Below are 22,512 nucleotides of genomic sequence, written 5' to 3'. Positions count from 1 at the left end.
TGAATCATGCTTTAAGTGTGTACAAAGTTATCAAATAAACTCACTGATCAAAGGGAAACTATAAAAACTGGCGCTATAAATCAAAGATTAAAAATGTATGTCTTTAGCATATTACGAAGTGTCTCGTTTAAGTTATGAAAAGTATTCCATTATAAGGCTGACCGCATAGTAACAGATATTTTTATTTAAAAACTCACAGTGACGTCACATCACAACACTGGGTCGACGTCAGAAATTTCCAAAGGAAATTTCAAGTCTCGTACAAAGTGTATGCACGAAGTTCCTTCCTATGCGTGTTAGAATTTTAAAACAGTCATACTATCTGAGCTTGTAATAAATCTCTTACAATTTTGTAACTTGAGACGGTCTTTATTATTCTTCTCGTTGTCAATGTTTAATGTGATTTTTGGCTAAGGTACTGTGTATCTGCCCTTGTTTCGTTTCGAGGTTTAAGTTAATTTTTCCGCGCTTGTCGGGGTCAACGGTGCTTTTCTTTTATGTCAATAACATAAAATGTACTCATTCATTGTTAAAATCTACAGAAGTAACGTTAACGTTATATATATATATATATATATATATGACGATAGAATAATTTAAAATCGTGATGCAATTACATGTCACTAAAACATCATCATTAAACCAAACTACTACACCATTTGAACTTTGCCATGACTTGTAAAGTTCGATTACGGCATTTATAGAGAAGATGTAAGTGTTAAGTACTTTACAACGGACTACTTGCAAAATGAAAATTGCAGATTGTAATACACCCTTACTCAACTCACAAGAAACTTAAATAATTATTCCATAGTAGTTAGATAATTATTCCATTTATACAAAAATAATCATGTAATATGAAGAGCCTGTAGCATATTATGTACAAATAACACGGAGTTACATAAGACTCTTATTATCAAATATTTATTTCAAATCATCGGCTAAGTGCTTTTTTTTTCTTTTTTACAATCGATGCAGCGTAATCAGCTCTTTTATATACTCCAAATTTATGGAAAGTTGGACAAGTAGTTATACTTTACATACATCTCTTTAGATTTTATTGTATATGTTATATTTTAGTGGGGTTACGTGAATAAATAAAATATTATTATTTTCAAAAGCGTTTTGAAAGCTTTTGTTGAACATGCATGATATAAACTGAGAAGTTATATAAAGAGATATAATTTCGCGAAGCAATTCAAAGACGTTAGACGCTAGTTTTCGTTTAAAGTTTACCATATCTAATACCTTTAAACGAGCAATTCTTGTATATTTATATATAAGCTGTATCACGGAAACGTACGCAAAACAAATAAGTCACGGCTTTATATTTAAATCATTTCTTTGTTCCAAACTTTAAAATAATTTAACTAACTTTGTTCGTCAATTTATTAAAATATTGCTTACAAACGATAAGTTTTCTCCGCAGCTTTTATAAATTGAATTTTCATAACTTACAAAAAATACTAAGACTTTATAATATTAATTATAATATTTACAACCTATAACAATTCCCGGGTCATATTCAGTAGACTTCAGTAGGATATTAATCCTGTGTAAGGGATCCGGAAACACATAACTCAGTCACAAACGCAGCCCGTGACAATTTTGCAGGGATCGAACCCACGACTAGCTAGCGCCTTTTTTTTACGTGAGGAAAATCCATCATGGAGTGCATCCGGCGCGGAGGTGCCAGAGAGTTATGTCAGATTCCTACTGACTAAAAACCACCACGTATGAGCAGTCGTCCGCTTGGGTGGGGCGAGATGGGGTCGTGCTAGCATTCGCCATCTCACCCCGGACGACTAGCTACCTACTTATCACCTAGGCTAGCGCACCTTTCTAATACCTAGTCTTTGTTAATCGAATCGGTCACAATACTTATATAAATTAGCAAAATATATATAATTAAATCATCGTTTTCCATTTAAGTATTAAACTAAACACACAAACATAACAATATCGAAATATATATATAATTTTGATTGACTATATTAATGAAAGTGGGCTTAGTCGTATGTAGTGTAGGTATATATATCTCTTATATCTCTCTCTCTATCTTTTTAATTAATTAAAACTTAAATTTATTGTTGCTGTCGGGCGATACTATTCGAACCTATTATATTTTAGTGATTTACATTACGCTTCAATCAACACTTTCTGTTTTACATTTAATTAGCTGCTACAATGCATTGTATGTCAATTTAGATCGTATTACATATGAAAACAAATATATTATTTGTCATCAACTATTCAAAAATACATAACCTAAAATACACCAGCAAAAATGAAATAAAGATTAAAAAATAGCTGGCATTCTCATGTACATTGTAAAAGTCAAAGTCAAAGTGTAGCAGAACTAAAATAAGCTTAAACCCAATTTCTTGTATTAAAAAAGTATTCGTTTTGCTTACGATGCTACGAAATAGAACTGTTCGTGAGCAGAACGAATCGGTTTTTGAATACAGGAACTGAGGTTTAACGGGGATTTATAAAAGAGCGTACCGCAGTATATTCTCGGTATAACCGCAAACGCACCGCGTGGTTACCCGTCGCGTGCCATGAACTGAGCGTATAGGTTAATGGTTAGGGAATACCTGCCAGACATCCGCATTGTGATTTCGTTGCAGTACTTTTCAACGGATGCTTAGTGCTGATCGGTTACAGAACAATAAATATTAGCATTCAAAATATTTCCGTTATTATCTTACACTTACATTTCTTACAGTGTCATTATATAGAACGGTAGTGACCGGTCCTTAGAAAGAGCGAAATAGTGAGATTTTTTTAGCTTAAACATCAGTTCGTACAGCACATAATTCATAATAAGATTTATATAATAAGATTTATTTATTTTCTCACCACAATATTGCTAACAGATCATTAGATAGGTACATAATAACATGAGCACTAATATTGTGGGAGACTGGTGCCTAAGATAGGCTCGAGGCCTGTGTTTCAGGACACCAGGTCTCCACCCCTTAAAAAAGTACATTTCAATTATCATCATACGGGCATTAACAATTTTGTTGTAAACAATATTATATGAGATAGTAACTTTATATCTAAGGTTTAGTATATTTAATTCAAATTTAAAAACGTAATTAATAATAATAAACAATATATATAAATGAGATGTATATGTTATATAATGTTTTTATTCGTAAATTTAAAAAACTTTTCTAACCTAAGTCATAACGTAAACCTATTTCACCTGCTAACTAATTTATACCATCGGTAAACTCAATCACTGGATTCAGTTTTACACCTAATCAAATAAAAGGTAAGCGGGTCGTTTAGCGTCGGAGCAATCGTATTAACTGGGAAACTGAGTATATTTATCTATGTAATCTAGTTTCTAGTTATCATTTAGACTTTTTAAAATGTTTATTTACACTTTCAGTCGTATAATATAATAACTATGTTGCATCAGTTGCAATATATGGCCTTCTATCGTTAACACAGCGATTTCTTCTAAACCAAACTTTAATAATAATAATAATAAATAAATAAATTTATTTGTGAAAACACACTGCATCAGGTTAAAATTATATAAAAAGAACACACATAGTACATAATTTACAACAAGGACTAAATACAAAGAGGATGCAAACGTAAAACAAAACAAAAAAGAGATACAACATAAACTTATCGATTAAAAGTATTTAACTAAGACATTATTTATATAAGTTCGCAGCATGCCTCACATAAAGGTGTGACCTCAGTTTAAGTTAGGACTAGTCCTAACACTGGTCTTCAGGACCACCCTAAGTTTTGTAATTCATTTTCATTTTGGCGGCATTCTGATAGAAATACATACTTTAGCCCGATTCTTGTTATAGGAAATGTAGGAACATAAAATAATAGAAATATAGTCACCTATTATAATACATACATGGTATTTATAAAAAAACACAATATTGCAACACAAAACACGTAATAAACAACTAGATAAATAAGAAGGAATACCAGTGTGACTCATAAATTTAAAATTGTCGTCAAACGTCTCTCCTAGGGCAGATTTCTCTCCATATTTTGTCATACCACCATGAATATTTGCTCCACATTGCTTCGATCTTTTTCTTCTATATATAATAACATTCTAATTAATAGCCTGTATTAGGTACTGTTTTAGAGTCACATGTGTATAATATTAAGTTCCCGCTATACACCTGTAAATTTCGTTCAAAAAGCGATAAGATTTCGCGGCAAATATAATGTATAATAAATCGATCGAACAGTTTCGGGTTCCAGAACGTTTATAAAATATTCAAATCATTTTCAATAAGAATAATAAACGAACGGAAACTATTTAATGCACTGATCGAATTGTAGCTGGACAGGACGTAACCTCATTTTGCAATCTAGCTGACAGATGAATGCCAGCCTTCATTTCGCTTGACTTATTTAAGCAATTTATAAATTTTGAGCGGAATTCATACAACACACGCACACTCACACGCACACATATCCACACACACACACACACACACACACACACACACACACACACACACACACACACACACACATATATTCAATCACAACTAAACACAGACTAATGATTTTTTTTTCCCATACTTTAATAATTGTCAACCTTTTTCGTTTTCAAATTCTGTGTTTATAATTTTAAATTTTAATTTTTGTTATATTATTGTGTTATTGTCATCCTTGTCTACAGTTTCAATTATGTTTTCGCTATCTAAACGCAAAGTCTGATTATGTAACAATAAACAAATATTTGGGGAAGACACTGTGGCCTGTAACACAGCTTCTCTTAAGCTAGCACAGGTCGCAAGGCTTCTAGATAATGTAAACCACATAATTTGAGCAAATAAAACTATTTTATTATTATTATTATTATTAATTTCTCTTGCAAATACTCCTAAAGATTAATTTATTTTTAAAGCACCTAAGTTTTCAATAAATGTTTATTAATTATTAAGTTGATATTTTATAATTATGTTTCAAATTTGTAATTACGAATATTATATACTTTATTTTAGTTTAAAAGATGTTTCACAGAATATGCATTAATTTTTCGAAATAATTCGTTACTATCAATGAAAAACCTTAACTGATTATCCTTTAATATTAATTGGTTTCATACGTCAAGCTTTTAAAGGTGTGGTAGGGGTGTGTACATTTCCCCATATAATAAAACTAACGTCCTTAATAGTCTATACCTATTTTACGTCTTAACAATAACACTCTACGATAGTGTTACACGAAGAACCTAAAGCGCACTAAAAACGACATCTACATATATATTAATACGTGAAGCAAGAACTTTTTACCCTTTTTACGAAAATTGCGCGGACGGAGGAGTATGAAATTTCGCACACTCATAGTTTATATTGAGAAACGGTGGAGAATGCTATTATTTTGCATAAAATACATTAAATCAATAAAATAAACATTATACATACTACCATGTATTTGACACAGACACGCATATATATTCTTTTGCTTATTATTATAGAAGTATAGTCTTTGACAGTAGAACCTTAATAGTGTTCAAACATATAGTTTAAATTAATTATGGTCGAATCTCGACCACTTTACCATGTTACGAAATAACCTTTCATGTCAATATTGAATGGAGTATACAGAGCTTATGACAAAAATTGACGTACTTTACGTTTGAAAAAAGTGTTTTTTATGAAAAAGTTTGTTAAAGTTGTTGTTTTAAACACAAAACCCTGTGTATTATATATTCAATTTCTAAACGTATTATGATGTTTTAGCCTAAAATACATTTTTTTTTCGAACGTTTATCTATTCAACCTATTAATTAGTGTTACAATTCAGATTTACTATAACAAGAAACAAAATAAAATACTATTTCAATTAAGGTAAATTTACTATTATTATCCCGGGGAAAGTGTATTTGACTTCCAACGCCTATGTGGTATTTATTCGACAGTAGTGATGAGACATAATGTTAGAATTTATAAGATATGGAATTTTCATAAACATAAATATTATATTAAATACCAAGTTATTGAATAAAAAAAAGAACATTATGTAATTGTTATTTAATAACGTTGTTTTTGCCCTGTGTAAATCTATATTTTGTAAGAAATTAGCGATTTAGTTATTTTGTGCGGACAACTATAAATGCTAATTTCCATTCCTAGACTGAGTCCTTTTCGCCAGCATAGCCAGAACATAGCCAGCGCCTGCGTCGGATAAATACGTCCGTTCGTAGTATGTTTAAAAACTGATTAACGTAAGTTTGAAGATTAATTTATGTGCAGTACTATACTTAATAAAGAAATTAAATCTTTGATTAAAATTCTGTAATTTTCATTTATTTCATTACTTTGTTTATCGATAACTATACTATACAACACTATGCAAAATTGTACCTAAAGGTTGCTGGCGCTACAGGCACTTCACGCGAATTATGACATGGCGGTTAAAGGGTTAAGTTCCCGCAAATGACGCTTATTCCGCGTGGAATTTAACAATATAGTTATTGTTCAGTTTGCAGAGTAAAAAATAAATTATTATTTGTAACGCAAATATAAAATTGTTAATAATAATTGTATTTGTTCGCAAACGAAAAAAGCCGACTTCAGTTAGATCAACAAGTAATACAACGTAGGTAGACGAAAAAATAGTCAAGAAAATATGCGTTATCAAACTCAAACTAAAAGTTGTAATCAGATCTCTATGAAATTTAATAACGACCACATGATAACATCAGCTTTCGATTAAATTAAAAATCATGAAAATCGGTACACCCAGTAAAAAGTTGTACGGTATAATACAACGTAGGTCGACGAAAAAATAGTCAAGTAAAAACGATATTAACGATTATTAGATATAACTCGAAACGTAGTTGTCGAATTTCAAATAAATTTAAATGGGACCAAATGACACACACCACCTTTCGATTAAATTTTTTTTTGCCGAAATCGGTCCACCCAGTCAAAAGTTCTGAATACATAATAGAATATATATAATAGAACCTCCTTCTTTTTTGAAAGTCGGTTGAAAATTATGATGCTAATGCAAAGTTATCAATATGATAGGGCTATGTTGTTCTTAAATGAGAAACCTTTAAAGCCGGTTATCATCTGAATATTCTAACGTAAGCCTCGTACCGCGCCTTTTCTCTTGAAATGGAAACTGATTTGTACTCCTGTATGGAACTTTCAAAACTTTTGAAAATACATTGTTTTTTTTTTCAAGTCGTATGATGTGTAAAATATACAAGCACATTTTTTTTTGTGTCACTAGGTCGGCAAACAAGCGTACGGCTCACCTGATGGTAAGTGATTACCGTAGCTTATAGAAACCTGCAACACCAGAAGCATCGCAAGCGCGTTGCCGACCCAATCTCCAATCCCCGAGGAGCTCTGGTCACCTTATTCACCAACAGGAATACAATACTGCTTGAAAACAGTATTATTTTGCTGTGATCTTCTTACATATGCGTTATGAATGTTAATTGGTCTACACATTATGCTCTTAGTCAGAAACATCAAAAGCAAACAAAACAAATGTTACGTGAATTTTATAATAAAACGTTAAATAGTGATAGCAAAGACGTATACACCTGTTGAATAACTTTTCAAATCAACAAATTATTTTTACATTAACTTTTTATATATAAATTACAGCACACTATATATATAAATTACAGCTATAAAGAATTATATAATAAGCATATAAATTATAGCATATAAATTACAGCTAATTACAGCTATATAAATTACAGCTGTTATATATAAATTACAGCTGTCCATAAATTTTTATGGACAGCTGTACTCGTCGAGCGCACGCAAGCCTGCGACTTGGGACACCGAAGATCCACGGGCACCATTGTTGCGCCATTATTCGGAGTGTATCCCGGACTTCGAAGAGGATGAGATTAGTGCAGCGCTCGGGCAGCTTAAAAACGGAAGGGCCCCGGGGGATGACGGAGTTACCACTGAACTCCTTAAAGCCGCAGGGCGACCTGTCCTGAAAGCCTTGGCAAGACTATTTAACGCCGTCATCCACCGAGGTACCACGCCGAAGGCGTGGTCCAGGAGTGTGGTGGTGCTGTTCTTTAAGAGAGGCGATAAGTCTCTGTTAAAGAATTACAGACCGATCTCACTTCTGAGCCACGTCTATAAGCTGTTTTCGAGGGTTGTTACGAATCGTCTCGCCAGAAGACTCGACGAATTCCAACCACCAGAGCAGGCTGGGTTTCGAAATGGCTACAGCACCGTGGACCACATCCATACTGTTCGGCAGATTATCCAAAAGACGGAAGAATATAATCAACCGCTGTGTATGGCATTTGTGGACTACGAGAAAGCCTTCGACTCCGTCGAGACCTGGGCTGTCCTGGACTCTCTGCAGAGATGTCATATCGACTGGCGATATATCGAGGTACTAAAATCTATGTACGACGCGGCGACGATGACCGTTCATGTCAATGACCAAAGAACAAGACCTATTTCCCTCCGGCGCGGGGTAAGACAGGGGGATGTAATATCACCGAAACTGTTTACCACTGCGCTAGAGGATGTTTTTAAGACCTTGGATTGGGGGGAACGGGGCATCAACGTCAACGGTGAATTCATCTCTCACCTTCGTTTCGCCGACGATATTGTCATCTTTGCGGAGACGCTGGATGAGCTAGGCCAAATGCTGGCCGGCCTAAACGAGTCCTCCCGACGTGTCGGTCTCTGTATGAACTTGGATAAGACGAAAGTTATGTTTAACAACCAAGTCATACCGATACCGGTATCGGTCGATGGCACCCTTCTCGAAATTATTTAAGATTATATTTACCTAGGCCATACTATCCAACTAGGCCGCAACAACTTCGAGAAGGACGCCGACAGGATGATTCGGTTGGGCTGGGCGGCGTTTGGCAGACTCCGTCGAGTCTTCACTTCGAAGATTCCGCAATGCTTGAAGACAAAAGTTTTCGAGCAATGCGTCCTGCCTGTGTTAACATACGGAGCCGAGACGTGGACACTGACCAAGGGACTGGTCCACAAGTTTAAAGTCGCTCAACGTGCAATGGAACGGGCTATGCTTGGGGTCCCTCTCAAAGACAGGATTAGAAATGAGACTATCCGCGAGAGAACGAAGGTAACCGACATAGCCCACAGAATTAGCAAGTTGAAGTGGCAATGGGCTGGTCATCTGTGTCGCAGGACCGATGGCCGTTGGAGTAGACGGGTCCTAGAGTGGAGACCGCGTCTTGGCAAACGCAGTGTGGGACGTCCTCCGGCCCGTTGGACCGACGATCTACGTAAGATTGCCGGTGTAGGCTGGATGAGGATTGCGGAAGACCGGGATGTGTGGCGCGAACTTGGGGAGGCCTATGTCCAGCAGTGGACTGCGATGGGCTGAAGTGAAGTGATATAAATTGATGGGTTTGTTATATATTATAGTCAACGTACAACAGATTTTTTGAGATAAATAAAGGCCTACAAACATTGTGTACGATTCAACAGTGTAACCGTATCAACAATAAATGAGGCCTGTAAAACCGCATCGATCAGTTAGTAAAAATTTTAAAAGTGTCAGAAGGTCACGTATAAAGAATTAAAAAATAGCAATCCTTTTATTTATTAAACATTTGTATCGACAAGAATATTTTCAGTGTATAAATAATTGTGTATTTTAAGTAAGTACACAATTTACATTAAACATTTGGTATGCTCTGCTATATTATTATGCTCGTATTTTCCTGAAGCTATGTGAGTATAAATTATTTGAAACATAAACAACTAGATCACTTCATGGAATTAAGTAACTAAGTGTTTTACGTGATCTTGCCTTCATAAATTTTAATATCTAACTGAAGCTTCCAATAAATAATAATTATAATACCTATATTCAAATTTATTCAGAACGTAATAACAACGGAAATAACGGGTAAACAGCTTTACTATATTATATTATATACCGACCGTTGTATGTACAACAAAATATTTATTTGTATCCTTATTTTATAATATAAAAAAGGAAATTTAAATAAAGTTATTTAAAATTTCGACCAATGGCGACCACTAGTAATTATAAATAGAAGTACTACGAAAAAGTAACCCAATATTCGTTTTAATAAACCATAAAAATGATTTACTGTCAACATGCTTAAAACCTTTTTTTGTACCAATGAAATTGACTTATCTTATTATCTTAGAATTAAAACCTTATTCGACTTCGTCTCAAGTTTCCGACTTGTTACGAGTACCTCATTAATTTTGACTACATTTCATGTGACACTCGACGCCGCACAAGGTCGGAGGAGATGAAAACGGTTCTAGGAACTATACAGATAAAAGGCAGTGTTTATACTTATTAATGATATAAATATTTTATTATTTACAATATACAACTCCAGGACTTTTACCGCTTTTTTATTTACCGCTAAATGAATTAAAAATATTTGTATAAGTATTTGTCACTAGTTGATCAGAAGAAGTACAATGAATAATGTGATACGCTTCGCTGAGGTAGGAAATATCCTGCTCTGGGGTCGCCGGCCGGCCGGGCGACTCAACCCTACATATCTGAGGGGTGGCCTTGTTGTCGGGCCTGGATGGGAACCCGGTCCTGCTAGACATGGCGTCGTCGGGATTGTTCAGAGGTGAGCCGGACAGTCCCATGGAGGAGAAGTCTGGTCTTTTCGCTGAGGCCAGCCTGTCGCTGGAGGGATCCTGTTGCCTGCAGATCCGGGACCCTCCAATTAAAGCGGCTGAAGGCTCCCGCAGGGGTTTTGGTCGGTAGTGCACCCCCAAGTGCTAAGCCGACATACGGTCTAGGAATGCCTACCCGGGCATCCTGGATATCACCCGTAAATGGGTTACCCTGCGATACCAAAAAAAAAGGGGTGGCCTTGTCGTGAGCCACCCCACCATTGTTCCGGGGCTAGGAGTTTTCGTCCGGGCCTACCGTCGAGACGAAGTGGCGAATGCTAGCGCGATCCCATCTCGTCCCACCCAGGCGGACGACTGGTGGTGGTTTTTTAGTCAGTGGGAGTCTGACATAACCCTTTGGCCACCCTGAGCCAGAGGGTATCCATGATGGATTTTCCCCACGTAAAAAAAAAAGGAAATATCCTGCTCAAAATCTGGAGCAGCCCGACTGGAGAAGTACCGCGACCTTGCAGAAGATTTACGTCTGCAGAAGAAAATAATACTGACCAGAGCTCCTGCGGAGATAAGGAGTAGGGTCGGCAAGACACTTGCGTTGCTTCTAGTGTTGCAGGTGTCTAAGATAAGCTACTTTAATCGCTTACCATTAAGTGAGTCGTACGCTTGTTTGCCGACCCAGTTGTATATCAAAAAATATAAAACGATATCATGTTGCCCGTGTACACTCTTAAGCCCTAGCAAATGCAAGTGTTGTTTCTTCCTCTATTCACATCGCCAATACACGCAGCGATAGTTTTCTTATCTACGTACATAATACTTTTGTAATTAATAAAATTAGTGCCTAGTTGACCGAGCTTAGCTTGGTTTCATTTTCGGAAAATCGTGTTGTTCGGAAATTACATAATGATGAAATATGAATAATATTTTTTTAACCTTACCGACATAATAATGAATGTACTGGTTATTTAAATAAAAAATCTCTAGTGCAATTTAAAATAAGGGGGGGGGGAATAATTGATTTGGAGACAAGTGGATTTGAACCGTGTTCTTCTGGTTTCGGGGCCGCCCGATTACCCACCTGAGCTTATACGAGGTTGCGATATTTACCTTCTTATTCTAATGATATTCGAACCATTGTTAAGCAAGTGAAAACACGCGTAAAACGACGTTTTCTAAAAATAAATCCTAGCTAGATCAATTTACATTTGTTTATAATACAAGAATTGCTCGTTTAAAGGTATTTAGATAAAGTTAACGCGTTGGCATATTATTGACGACTCAAAGCAACTGCCGCCTCATATTCAACAGACAATAACACACGCAAGTAAAGACGTCAGGTCACCACAAGCATCTGTATGGCTTATACAATATTTGCAGGACGCAACCACTGATCAACCTCAACAAATTACTGTGACCACAGTCCCGCGTTGTACGTTAGTTATGCTCATTAACACTGAAACAGGATAACATCCAATTTATATCTTTTAATTTCATATGTAAAAATCACATTAAATTTTAGATTCTAAATTCTACCAAACTTATGTTGACTAGTCTACAATAACACAATGTAAAAACAACTTTGCTTATACAGAAAATATTAATATAAACTTTTATAGGTTAGCGAGATTTAACAAATATTATCAAAGAAAATGAAAGGGAAATATTTTATTGATACAATAATATTTAGTTTATTCAAATTTTTATTTAGTTTGTATGTTATCTGTTGCTTATTATAAGTTAAAATAAAAGATAACGTACTGATTTATTTCAGTGGCCTGTTTTGCCACGCCATAATACTCTTTAAAAATTTGTTTTACACCTTTGTTCAACAATAAGCTATATGATATTTGCATAATTATTTCTCTGTTCAGGACGATGCTTATCAGTGCTATGCGTGCACTTGTTCCACATGTACGGTCTGATCTCGCACTTCAAACTGGATGCGGCGAAGGTTTGGAAGCTCTTCAGCTTGATCGAAGAGGGGTACCACAGCACCAACCCCTACCATAACTCGATACATGCCGCTGACGTCACGCAGGCTATGCATTGCTTCTTGCAGCAAAAACAGGTATGATTTTTTATGTGTATTAAATTTTATTAGCTAGAATGTAAGATGAATAGGTAGTCTTCAAATACACTTGTTGTCTGTACATTTTAGTACATATTGTTATCTATTTGTGCTTGTAGTAATGAAGTCATGTCGTATATTTAAAAACAACATTTATTTCTTAATTTATTTGCAACCAATAAGATGTTAAATTTATAAGTAAGCCTCGTACCTTTTCTACATTTTTTAAAAGTAACAGAATTTCCAATCTTCAGATCTGATTTCGTTTCTAATAATGTAGAATTGGTGGTGCGATAAACGTTAAAAAACATTTTTATCTAATTTGAAATTAAATTTTCACACTTTTCTCTTTGTAAACAACACTTACAAACAATCTTATAAGTTCAGCCTCCGTAATATCTCACTAGTAAAAAAAGAAACAATAATTATATTTTTTGTTACAAAAAAGTTCCCTAAAATTCATAATTCTATAATTAGAAAGGACAAAAAAAAAGTTCCTACACAACTCGGAAGGGCGTACTGTTTTGTACATTCATTAAGTCCAAGTTTACCAAATCTTTTCTAAGCTGTGGTTTAATAATTTTTTAAATTTATGTATCTACTATAAAGTAACTAACGGTAACATTAATAACATTCTATAAAGTCCTAATGTACGCGAAATTTATTTCACTTAAAAATTTCAAAACTGCTGCATTTTCTGTCTAGAAGTTAACGTATGTTATGCTGACGTATTTTCAAATACGTCAAACGAACAGTATGAACGCCGAACACGTCTTGATATACAAAACTGGTATTTTTTTGTAAATATATTTAAAACTGTTCACAAGTGTGATAAAATAAACGACAAAAAACCCAGTTAATATCGTAACGCTGTTTTTTTTTTTTTTTTTTTTTTTTATCGTAAATATATCGATTTTCTTTTTAATTTTCTTATTTCATATTTATGGTGCAAAGTAATAGTTCGACTGTAATGTACTAGTTGTGTAGCTTTTTTATAAAATAGAACGAAAATATTTCGATTTTCTATTTAACACATAATTTTATGTTTTTGACTCGGCAAACTTCGTATCTATTTTTTAATACTATAATTTCGTACAAAATCTTATTCTGATTATAATGTACACAAAAAAAAAATTCTCTAGTTTGATGCATTTATTCGGTAGTTACGTACTATGCGGCGTTTTATTCCATTTTTTTTTTTTATATAGATTAGCATGTAAGCTAATGTAACACGTTGAGCCAGTATTAATTATGTTCCAGAAATAGAACCTCAGAACTAGATGTCCCACGAGGTCCCGTTGCTTTGAACTTTGACACCCGTCAGACCGCTTGATATTTATGATAACTACCCTGATTCTATGTATTACATTATTATATGTTGTGTTTAAGTAGAAGCTCTACTATCTACAAAATATAATTAACTAAACGTAATGAACTACTCATAACAGTCGATTGCGATTGCCTACCCGCAACTGAGCATCTTGACGAGTAAAACTACAATCTTTCTCCTACGAGGAGATTTAAACTCAACCAGAATAAATTAATTCTACAGATTTTTTTTTTTTTTTATTTCATTTATACAGAAAAAAGTGTTGAAGCAAAAATATGTTTCGCGTGCAAATTTCTTCGTAAAACCTGTTGATAACTGAAAATATTGCAGTATTTTCTTTCTCTAGAAAGGGGCCGAGTGTGTAAAAAGAAAAACTTAAGGACTTTATTTGAGTTAATTGATATTTATGAATTTCCTCTGAACTCTCATTTTAATTTTGTACAGCATTGTATTACAGACGATCACATTTCCCTCTAACGGATATCTCATTTAATGAAAGTACGTAGAAATGTGAATTTAGAATACTAAAAATGTTCTCAAACCTTGAACTCTGTCTCCCGTAAAGATACGTTTTATACAGCTTTTACGACTATCAGAATATTAAATTTTTAACTTAAGTGCTTATTATATGATCCATGTGACTTCTAGCTTTTACTAAATATTTTCTAACGCGATTTTAAAAATGCGCATTAAGGTATGATATTCATATTATTATGATATTGTTTCTAGTATTTAATCAACTATATTTCTTCTTAAGTCGTACATAAATAGGCCCCTTCTACGCAACACATCTTCTTTATAGAAGAGTTTGAGGGTAATACGAAAAGTATATTAACTACTTGAAACCCCGTATATTTATTTATATTATTTTATATTATCTAACAGAATGTTTATATTTTTCGAAAAATATGTACGTTATGAACTAGAATATATAAAAAAGCTTTATAACGTTAATTAATGTTCATTTTTCACACTATAAATTGAGAACAAAGTTCACTAATTATTATTTAATTACACGCAAAGTTACTAACGCAAAGTTGCTACGAGCTACGCGCTCTTAATGTAGCTCTTGTCCAAGATGCTACGAAGCGCGCCGAAGCGTAGCAACACTTCGTAGGACGTACCACTGCATCCTAATATGGAAGTGTAGCTATGTTATATTGTGCATATGATTAAAAAACTTTATTAACGCTAAGATATTAACACGTAAATATTTTTAGATCAATTTGTCTTATATTGTGTGCTTTATAAGGATTACATATAATAATAAATTAATATATGGCAAATTTGTTACAAGCGAAAAGTTAAAATTAAATCCTATGAATTTAACATACGCTCCGGTGGCTAAAATAAAATTCAGTAAACTGAGTTTCCTACATGACAAAACAGTTCTTTGTACCAAAAACGAAGAATATCTTAAAGCTTATCGAAATCTCTAAGACAAAAAGAAAAGGTTACCAATGTATTAAAACGATTTTTTTACTGAAAGATATAAATTAAACGTAAAATCAAAGAATTTTATTCAGCCTTAAAGAAAAAAACGAAAGCGAGATTCACTTTCCATTCTTAATTATATTATTTAATATAACAAATTCATTAGATTTCCGTCTGCGGCTTTGCCTGCGTGGAATATTATACAATTCTGGCTGTTTCGTTTTCCCCCGTTAAAATGTTACCAATCACACTGTGTGTGTCTATGTGTTAAAGTAGCATTCTCCTAATGAAATAAATATTAAAATCACTTCAACACTTATATAGTTTACAAACAAATAAAACGCTCAATTTTTCCTTTTTATAATATTAGTGTATAGATTATTTTACTGAATATCGAACGAAACAGTCTTGTATATTTTAATATAGCTTTGTTTTACAATAAAAGTATAAAAATGTAATTTATGCGATGTTCGAGATTGTAACTTTTAATGAAAGCGTATGTCTTTAAATTTTAAGGATATTTTAATATCCTTGCTTGCTTTGACTTATATGATATGTCTTGTTACTTAGCTCATGTCGTTCTGACTAAAGTGCACCGACCTTACATTACAAAGCAGAGCCAAATAACTTGTGTATATAAAGTTTTACAACTTAAAAAAGAACATTATATTTCTATGTAAAATTTAAAATAGAACAATCAAAGCATATAAAAGTTAAATAATTGTGTTCGCTCGCAAATGAAAAAAACCGACTTCAATGATATCGACAAATTCGCATTTTTAGGAATAACTCAAAAAGTACTCATCAGATCTTTGATCACATTTCTATGGGACCGCATGATAAGCGGTAAACCAGTAAACAGCTATACAGTAACACACATAAAAACACTCAGTGGATTTGAGAACCTCCTTCTATTTTGATGTCGTTTAGTTAAGTATTGATAAATTTATAAATACAATAATGAATATTATGCGAATTGTTAGATTATTCGACAGTAAGCAATGACAAGAATTCATATACGAGTATATATCTATTAACGAAACAATACATAGCGTAGTGGTTGTTTGTATAGGTACTAGTCTAGTTAAACTATTGTCATTGAGAAGGGACCAATTGCATCAAGAATTCCAAATGTTTAATTTATGCTGATTTAAAGCTTGCTAAAGAAATTACGAATAAGCATGACGTTAAATATTTACAAGAAGATATCAATAGAGTGTTCGAGTGGTGTAAGTTAAATGGAATGGAGCTTAACCCTTCCAAATGTTCATATATTACCTTCACACGTAAACGATTTTTTGTTGAGCGAATATATTTTATTGGTATGCACCAATTACAGAAATTGGAGTACGTTCGCGATTTAGTTATCACTATTGATGCCAAGTTACGTTATAATGTACACATTGACAACATATGCAGGTCGGCACGCAAGATATTGGGGTTCATTTTTAGAAATTATAAACAATTTAAAAAACTTATAACCAAAAAAAAATATTTACTACATTTGGAAGGAGTAAGCTAGAATATGGAACGCCCATTTGGAACCCAAACTACCAGACCCATAAAGATAAATTGGAAAGTATACAGAGACGGTTTACGCAATTTTATTCTATTGGACAGGACAAAAGAATATACTGCTCGCGGCTTAATAAGTTTCGGTTAAAATCACTCTCAAACCGGCGCAAGCTACTTGATATGGTTTTCTTACACAAACTAGTGAATGGAACTGTGGATAGTTCAGAAGTCCTAAGCAAAATTTCATTAACGTTCCCTCTCGTATACCACGATATCCGATTTCACTATTTGCTTATAAAACCCAAAGAACAAACCTCGGTTAATATTCACTCATCCCTAGACTGAGTACTGACTCTACAGAGAATTTACAGTTAAAAACGAGTCATTAGACATGTTTGCAGATAACCTAGCTATATTTAAGAAGAAACTATTAAAGTCATTTGATTCCTCAATTCAAAAGCTATGTAGCACTAATATTAATATCTATTAATTTATGATAGTAACAGTTATTTAGTTCTTTATTTTGTATGTATTTTTTTGTTTAAATCCTGAATGTTCAACATCTTTTGAATAGGCAGAGAAATGCTGTAACTACCTATAAGAGGAATTCTATGTGTATATTTAATACCTTGGCATATAACTGATTGTAATTTTTTTTTATATATGTAATTCTATTTGTGGTACTTACTAAATAAATAAATAAAGGACTGTAGTCGGCTTAGAAGTCACAGAGAATCTTTGAGATGAGCTTGAGGATCTTAACTGTAAATAACTTATTGAATAAAAAAGCGAATAATAATAACGTCCATAAATTTAATTTCTAAAGACAAGCCGGCCAGTGTGTTTTTCCCGCTACGACTTGTTATCGCCTAACCCCGGCTTAGTGTTGATGATATGAGTGAAAGAAAAATCTTTATTTTTAAACATTTAAATATGGTATTTTGGGTATTAAAATTTATATTAAATCTTATATTATCAAATTATATAAATAAATAAAAATGACGAAGTAGACCGGAACGTATAACGTGTATGTGGCGTATAATTTTATATAAAAAATGATATTATAAAATAAAATTAAATTTTGCTTTAAAAAGTTTTTTTAGAAATATGAATGTGATTTTGTAATAAATTTTCAGTAAGTTTAACTTTCCGTAAAGTTTATATTTGAAAGAGAAATGAGAACCTAAAATAATAAAGTTAGTACAAAACTTTACGAATTGTTATTGTACTCAACTTTCTTTTTGCTGTACTCAAACCTTTTGACTAAGCCGTTCTTTAATATTTATTTATTTTACTAATGTACTCCAATGACTGATTCACCAATTATAAGATACATTGCAATACAAGCACTTACATAAAAGAACTTTGTTTTTTCGTTGCATATAATAAAAAATTTAATTATAGTAACGAATATATAATTAACTTAAAGAAAGGAGAAACAATAAAGGTATATCCCGTTAACGATAACATATAAAAATAAAAATTAAAAATACTATAAAAATAAATATAATATTATTTAATAACCGACTTCGGGATCATATTTCTTTGAATGTTTCGTAACTCGAAGTTTTCAATAGAGCGAATAAGTTACTGACTTTAATAGAACTTGTTAAAAAAAGAATTATTTTATACAAAACCTTTCATAATACTTATATTGAATAACTTTTACGTTTTTTATGTTGTGATAACTGTATTATTAATAATGAAATGTCTATTTAATATCGAATGGCATAAATCTTTCGACAATCTTTAAGAATTGGTAAGAATTACATTGATTGATATAACAATGTCAATTGTTGTATCAATCAGTGTGTACAGATGTGTGCAAAACATTTGTGCATTTTGTAAAGAAGTATCACGATACACCTAATTTATTGAACGTAACCCGCTGAGGTGAAACAGTTAAGGTTTTGTTGCGAAATAAATATCACAGAATTATATCTTTAATTTGAAAAATAAGCCAGACTTTGATCTCTACAATTATGAACCACGTTTTTTAATGATGAAAATCGTCCAGCTCCAACTTGTTGCATGCTCTATGTTGACAGTAGGAAAAGTGTTGGCAACGCGCATGCAATGCTTTGGTGTTACGATATATATTGGCTATGATAACGGCTTATCATAATGCGGTACCATATAATCATACGCTTGTTTGCCACACTTAATGTTACAAAAATAAAATATTTCAGTTAATCATCTGATTGAATTTTCGAAAAAGTGTTATTTCAATAAATATTACAACTATAACTATTTCCATTTAATAAATTGTAATTGTGGCGGCTTAATATAAGACAACGTAACAACAACCCCGCTGGCTGTATACGTGAATACGAAATATATTTTGTACAACACACAATTTAATATATTCAAAATGTTACAGTTACGGGATAATTGTTATTCCTCGAATTCATGAAATTTCAAATATTATAAAGATTAACTAGCTGACCCGGCAAACGTTGTCTTGCCGCTATTTAAAAATAGGGGTTGATGGTAGAGGGTTGAAAATTTAGGGTTGTATGTATTTTTTAATGTTGTATCATAAAAAAATAGAAATTAAAAATTTTGTCTAAAAAAAAAAAAAAATTTAGGGGTGGACTACCCCTAACATGAAAAATAGATGTTGGCCGATTCTCATAGATACCGGATAAGCACAAAAAATTTCATCAAAATCGGTCAAGCCGTTTCGGAGGAGTATGGCAACGAAAACTGTGACACGAGAATTTTATATATTAGATAAGATTTAATTAAGCAAACGCATTTGTTTTTACGAGGAAATAGAAATATTAAAAGGAATAATGGTTTTATAGAATGATGTGTAAAAAGAGCCAGAGCAATAGAACGCTGGCTTTCATTCGGGCTGAAACGGTACGTTCCGGAAACTACCTGTAACTTGATCGATTGCATTGATGAGCGATATTGTGAATTGTTTTTGTTTCAATTTATCAAGTATATTATTAGTAGATTGAATAGAAATTTCAAATTTATTCTGTCTTATATGTTAAATAAACCTAACATATAATTTATGAAGGAGCAGGATCGGGGCTTAATATTTCTCCTACATGGAGATATAGACTACACCCAGCAGTGGGATGTGAAAGGCTGAATCATATATATACTCGTAGATATATAACTGATGAATTTTATTTGCCGGCGTGTGTCGTAGCCGGCATGTAGGATCGTCGTGATATATTAGACCTGAATCTTTTACCTATACTTTCCCCTAGTAGAAATTATTGTACACCTGTATCATGTCATGTAATGTCATGTAACACTACACTGGTTGTTATCATGTACACCTGATAGCGATCGTTACTCGTAGTAGGGAATATATCCGCCAACCCGCATTGGAGCAGCGTGGTTGATTACGCTCTGATCCTTCTCCTACATGGGGAAAGAAGCCTATGCCCAGTAGTGGGATATTACAGGCTGAAGCGTAACACAGGTATTTCTACATACCACAATGAAGGTAACAATAAAAGTTATCATAAAAAAAGTTTTTATTTTATTTATAGAAAATATTTTTTTTTTTTTAAGAAACCTACTTTACAAAAACGATTTGTTTAAAGTCTAATCTGTCGCTTAAAAATTATTCTAACGCCCGCTGTAAGTACAAAGTGGATAAGATTTTTTTTTCTAATTCATTAAAATGAAGTACGTATGATACTTTGAATTACGCAGTAAAAAATTTGTAGTGAAACTTTTAATTTTGTCATTATTTGAGTGCAAAATAGATGACTCAAAAATAAATTCTATTTCATTGTCTGTTATATATGTATTAATACGTAAAACGAAAACTTTGACCCCCAGTTTTAACGAAAACTGTGCGGACAAAGGAGACAGAAATTTCGCACACTTATGGTTTATATGCAGAAGGAGTGCAGAAAAGAATAGAAAATTATGCATAAAAAAAAAAAAAAAAATTAAATCAGTGAAAAAATCATTATTTGCATATAATTATATCCTCTTTTGTTTATTATTATAGAAGTATAGTCTTAGACAACAGAACCTTAATAATATTCAAACTGATAATTTAAATTCATTATGGTCGAATTTCGACAACTGGGCAACAGCCTATGGACCTAAAAGACGGAATTACAGACAAAAAGCTCTGTATCATACACTTCTTACTCTACCATTTTTAACAACACATTGCATGATAAATTTATTACATGTGTCTCGTACCTCATCGCGGCGACGAAACATTGACTCGCCTTTACTACGTTCATAAATTACATACCAGGAACTACTTCGTTCCTTTGAAATTTATTGAAACTTCTCGTAAATATAACTTTTCAACAATCACCCTTTTGAACATTGTTACATTATTATTTTAAATGCATAATAATAGAAAATGTATCGATATTATAAAAATGATCGCTGGAAATGTAAAAAGTTAGAAAAGGGAAAACGGAAACCATTCACACAATAATATAACTTCTTAGAATTAAAAATGTATATAAGATATCCGAAATTAGGGCTTATTTTATTTTCTCTCAATGGTTCCGTATTGTATGCGCATAACTTCCACACGGTATCCGATATATCAAATCAGATAGTTTCTTTTCTTTTCTATTCGTTATAGCAAGGACATAGTTTTGTATTAAATAAAAAAAATATTACTGACCAATAAAATATGGAGGTACAAAGTTCACGCGTCAGAACATTTACTATAAAATACGTATAAAATAAATGTTTCAGATACTTTATACCATATCAATAGTAAATATCCATTCCAGATTCTTGATCACTTGGAACCGATCGAAATCATGGCTTCGCTGCTGGCTGCCATCGCCCACGACATGGACCATCCCGGGGTGAACCAGCCCTTCTTGATCGCGACCTCCAACCATCTCGCGGCTCTTTACGAGGTCAGTATACTATCGGCTTTTTTAATTTTAATATCATTTGTTACACAAATTACTTTGTTACAGTTTATTTTTATATTTTTATTACATTAGATGTTTCATGGTTAATGATGACAGACTATGCGTACTCTTTTTGCATCAAGAAAGTAGTTACTCAGTGTTGTCACTTACCTTAGCTGTTTAAATTAACCACGTAACGTAAGTAAGCCATTCAGACAGGCGTTCTTATTTACTTTGCTTCAACAAAGTAAATTAGAACTATTGATCAAGGGGCATGGTTAAGCTAAGTGACAGTGATAAGTTACTATTTTCTTAATATGATAGAGATGAGACTAGCGATGTTACTCTCGCCGCTCGCTTCCGTACATATATGTTTTGATTATCTTAATATTCACTAGTCATTTTTGGAATACTATCGTATATTCGAATTTTCAGTTTTTTTTTGTATTTTTTTGTGTAATAATTAAATACATATAAATCGTTATATAAATATTAATTTGACGCTTTCATAACATAATCATGCACACGCCAGTTTATCATTGAAATCCACAATAACATTTATAATAAACGCTTGACTGTCTCGTTTCCTGAAATCAATCAAAACACTTTACTGAACTAATACAACGTCTATTATATAAGCTAATATCGAATTACCATACTGAATTAAATAGCAAATTATTTTACAGA

The 22,512-nt window shown here is 32.9% G+C and overlaps 1 protein-coding gene across 1 annotated transcript in view; it reads left to right on the top strand.

The window, feature by feature from the left end:
- LOC123668508 (calcium/calmodulin-dependent 3',5'-cyclic nucleotide phosphodiesterase 1C-like) overlaps window positions 1–22,512 on the top strand; it is a 117,653-nt gene that overhangs the window by 19,188 nt on the left and 75,953 nt on the right. Inside the window, exons 4-5 of the mRNA XM_045602242.1 lie at window positions 12,485–12,681; window positions 21,697–21,828. Coding sequence (XP_045458198.1) covers window positions 12,485–12,681; window positions 21,697–21,828 — 329 coding nt within the window. The remainder of the gene's footprint in view (window positions 1–12,484; window positions 12,682–21,696; window positions 21,829–22,512) is intronic.

This window comes from Melitaea cinxia, chromosome Z (genome assembly GCF_905220565.1).
Source record: "Melitaea cinxia chromosome Z, ilMelCinx1.1, whole genome shotgun sequence".
NCBI classification, from domain to species: Eukaryota; Metazoa; Arthropoda; class Insecta; order Lepidoptera; family Nymphalidae; genus Melitaea; species Melitaea cinxia.
This window is presented reverse-complemented; position numbering and strand designations above follow the sequence as displayed.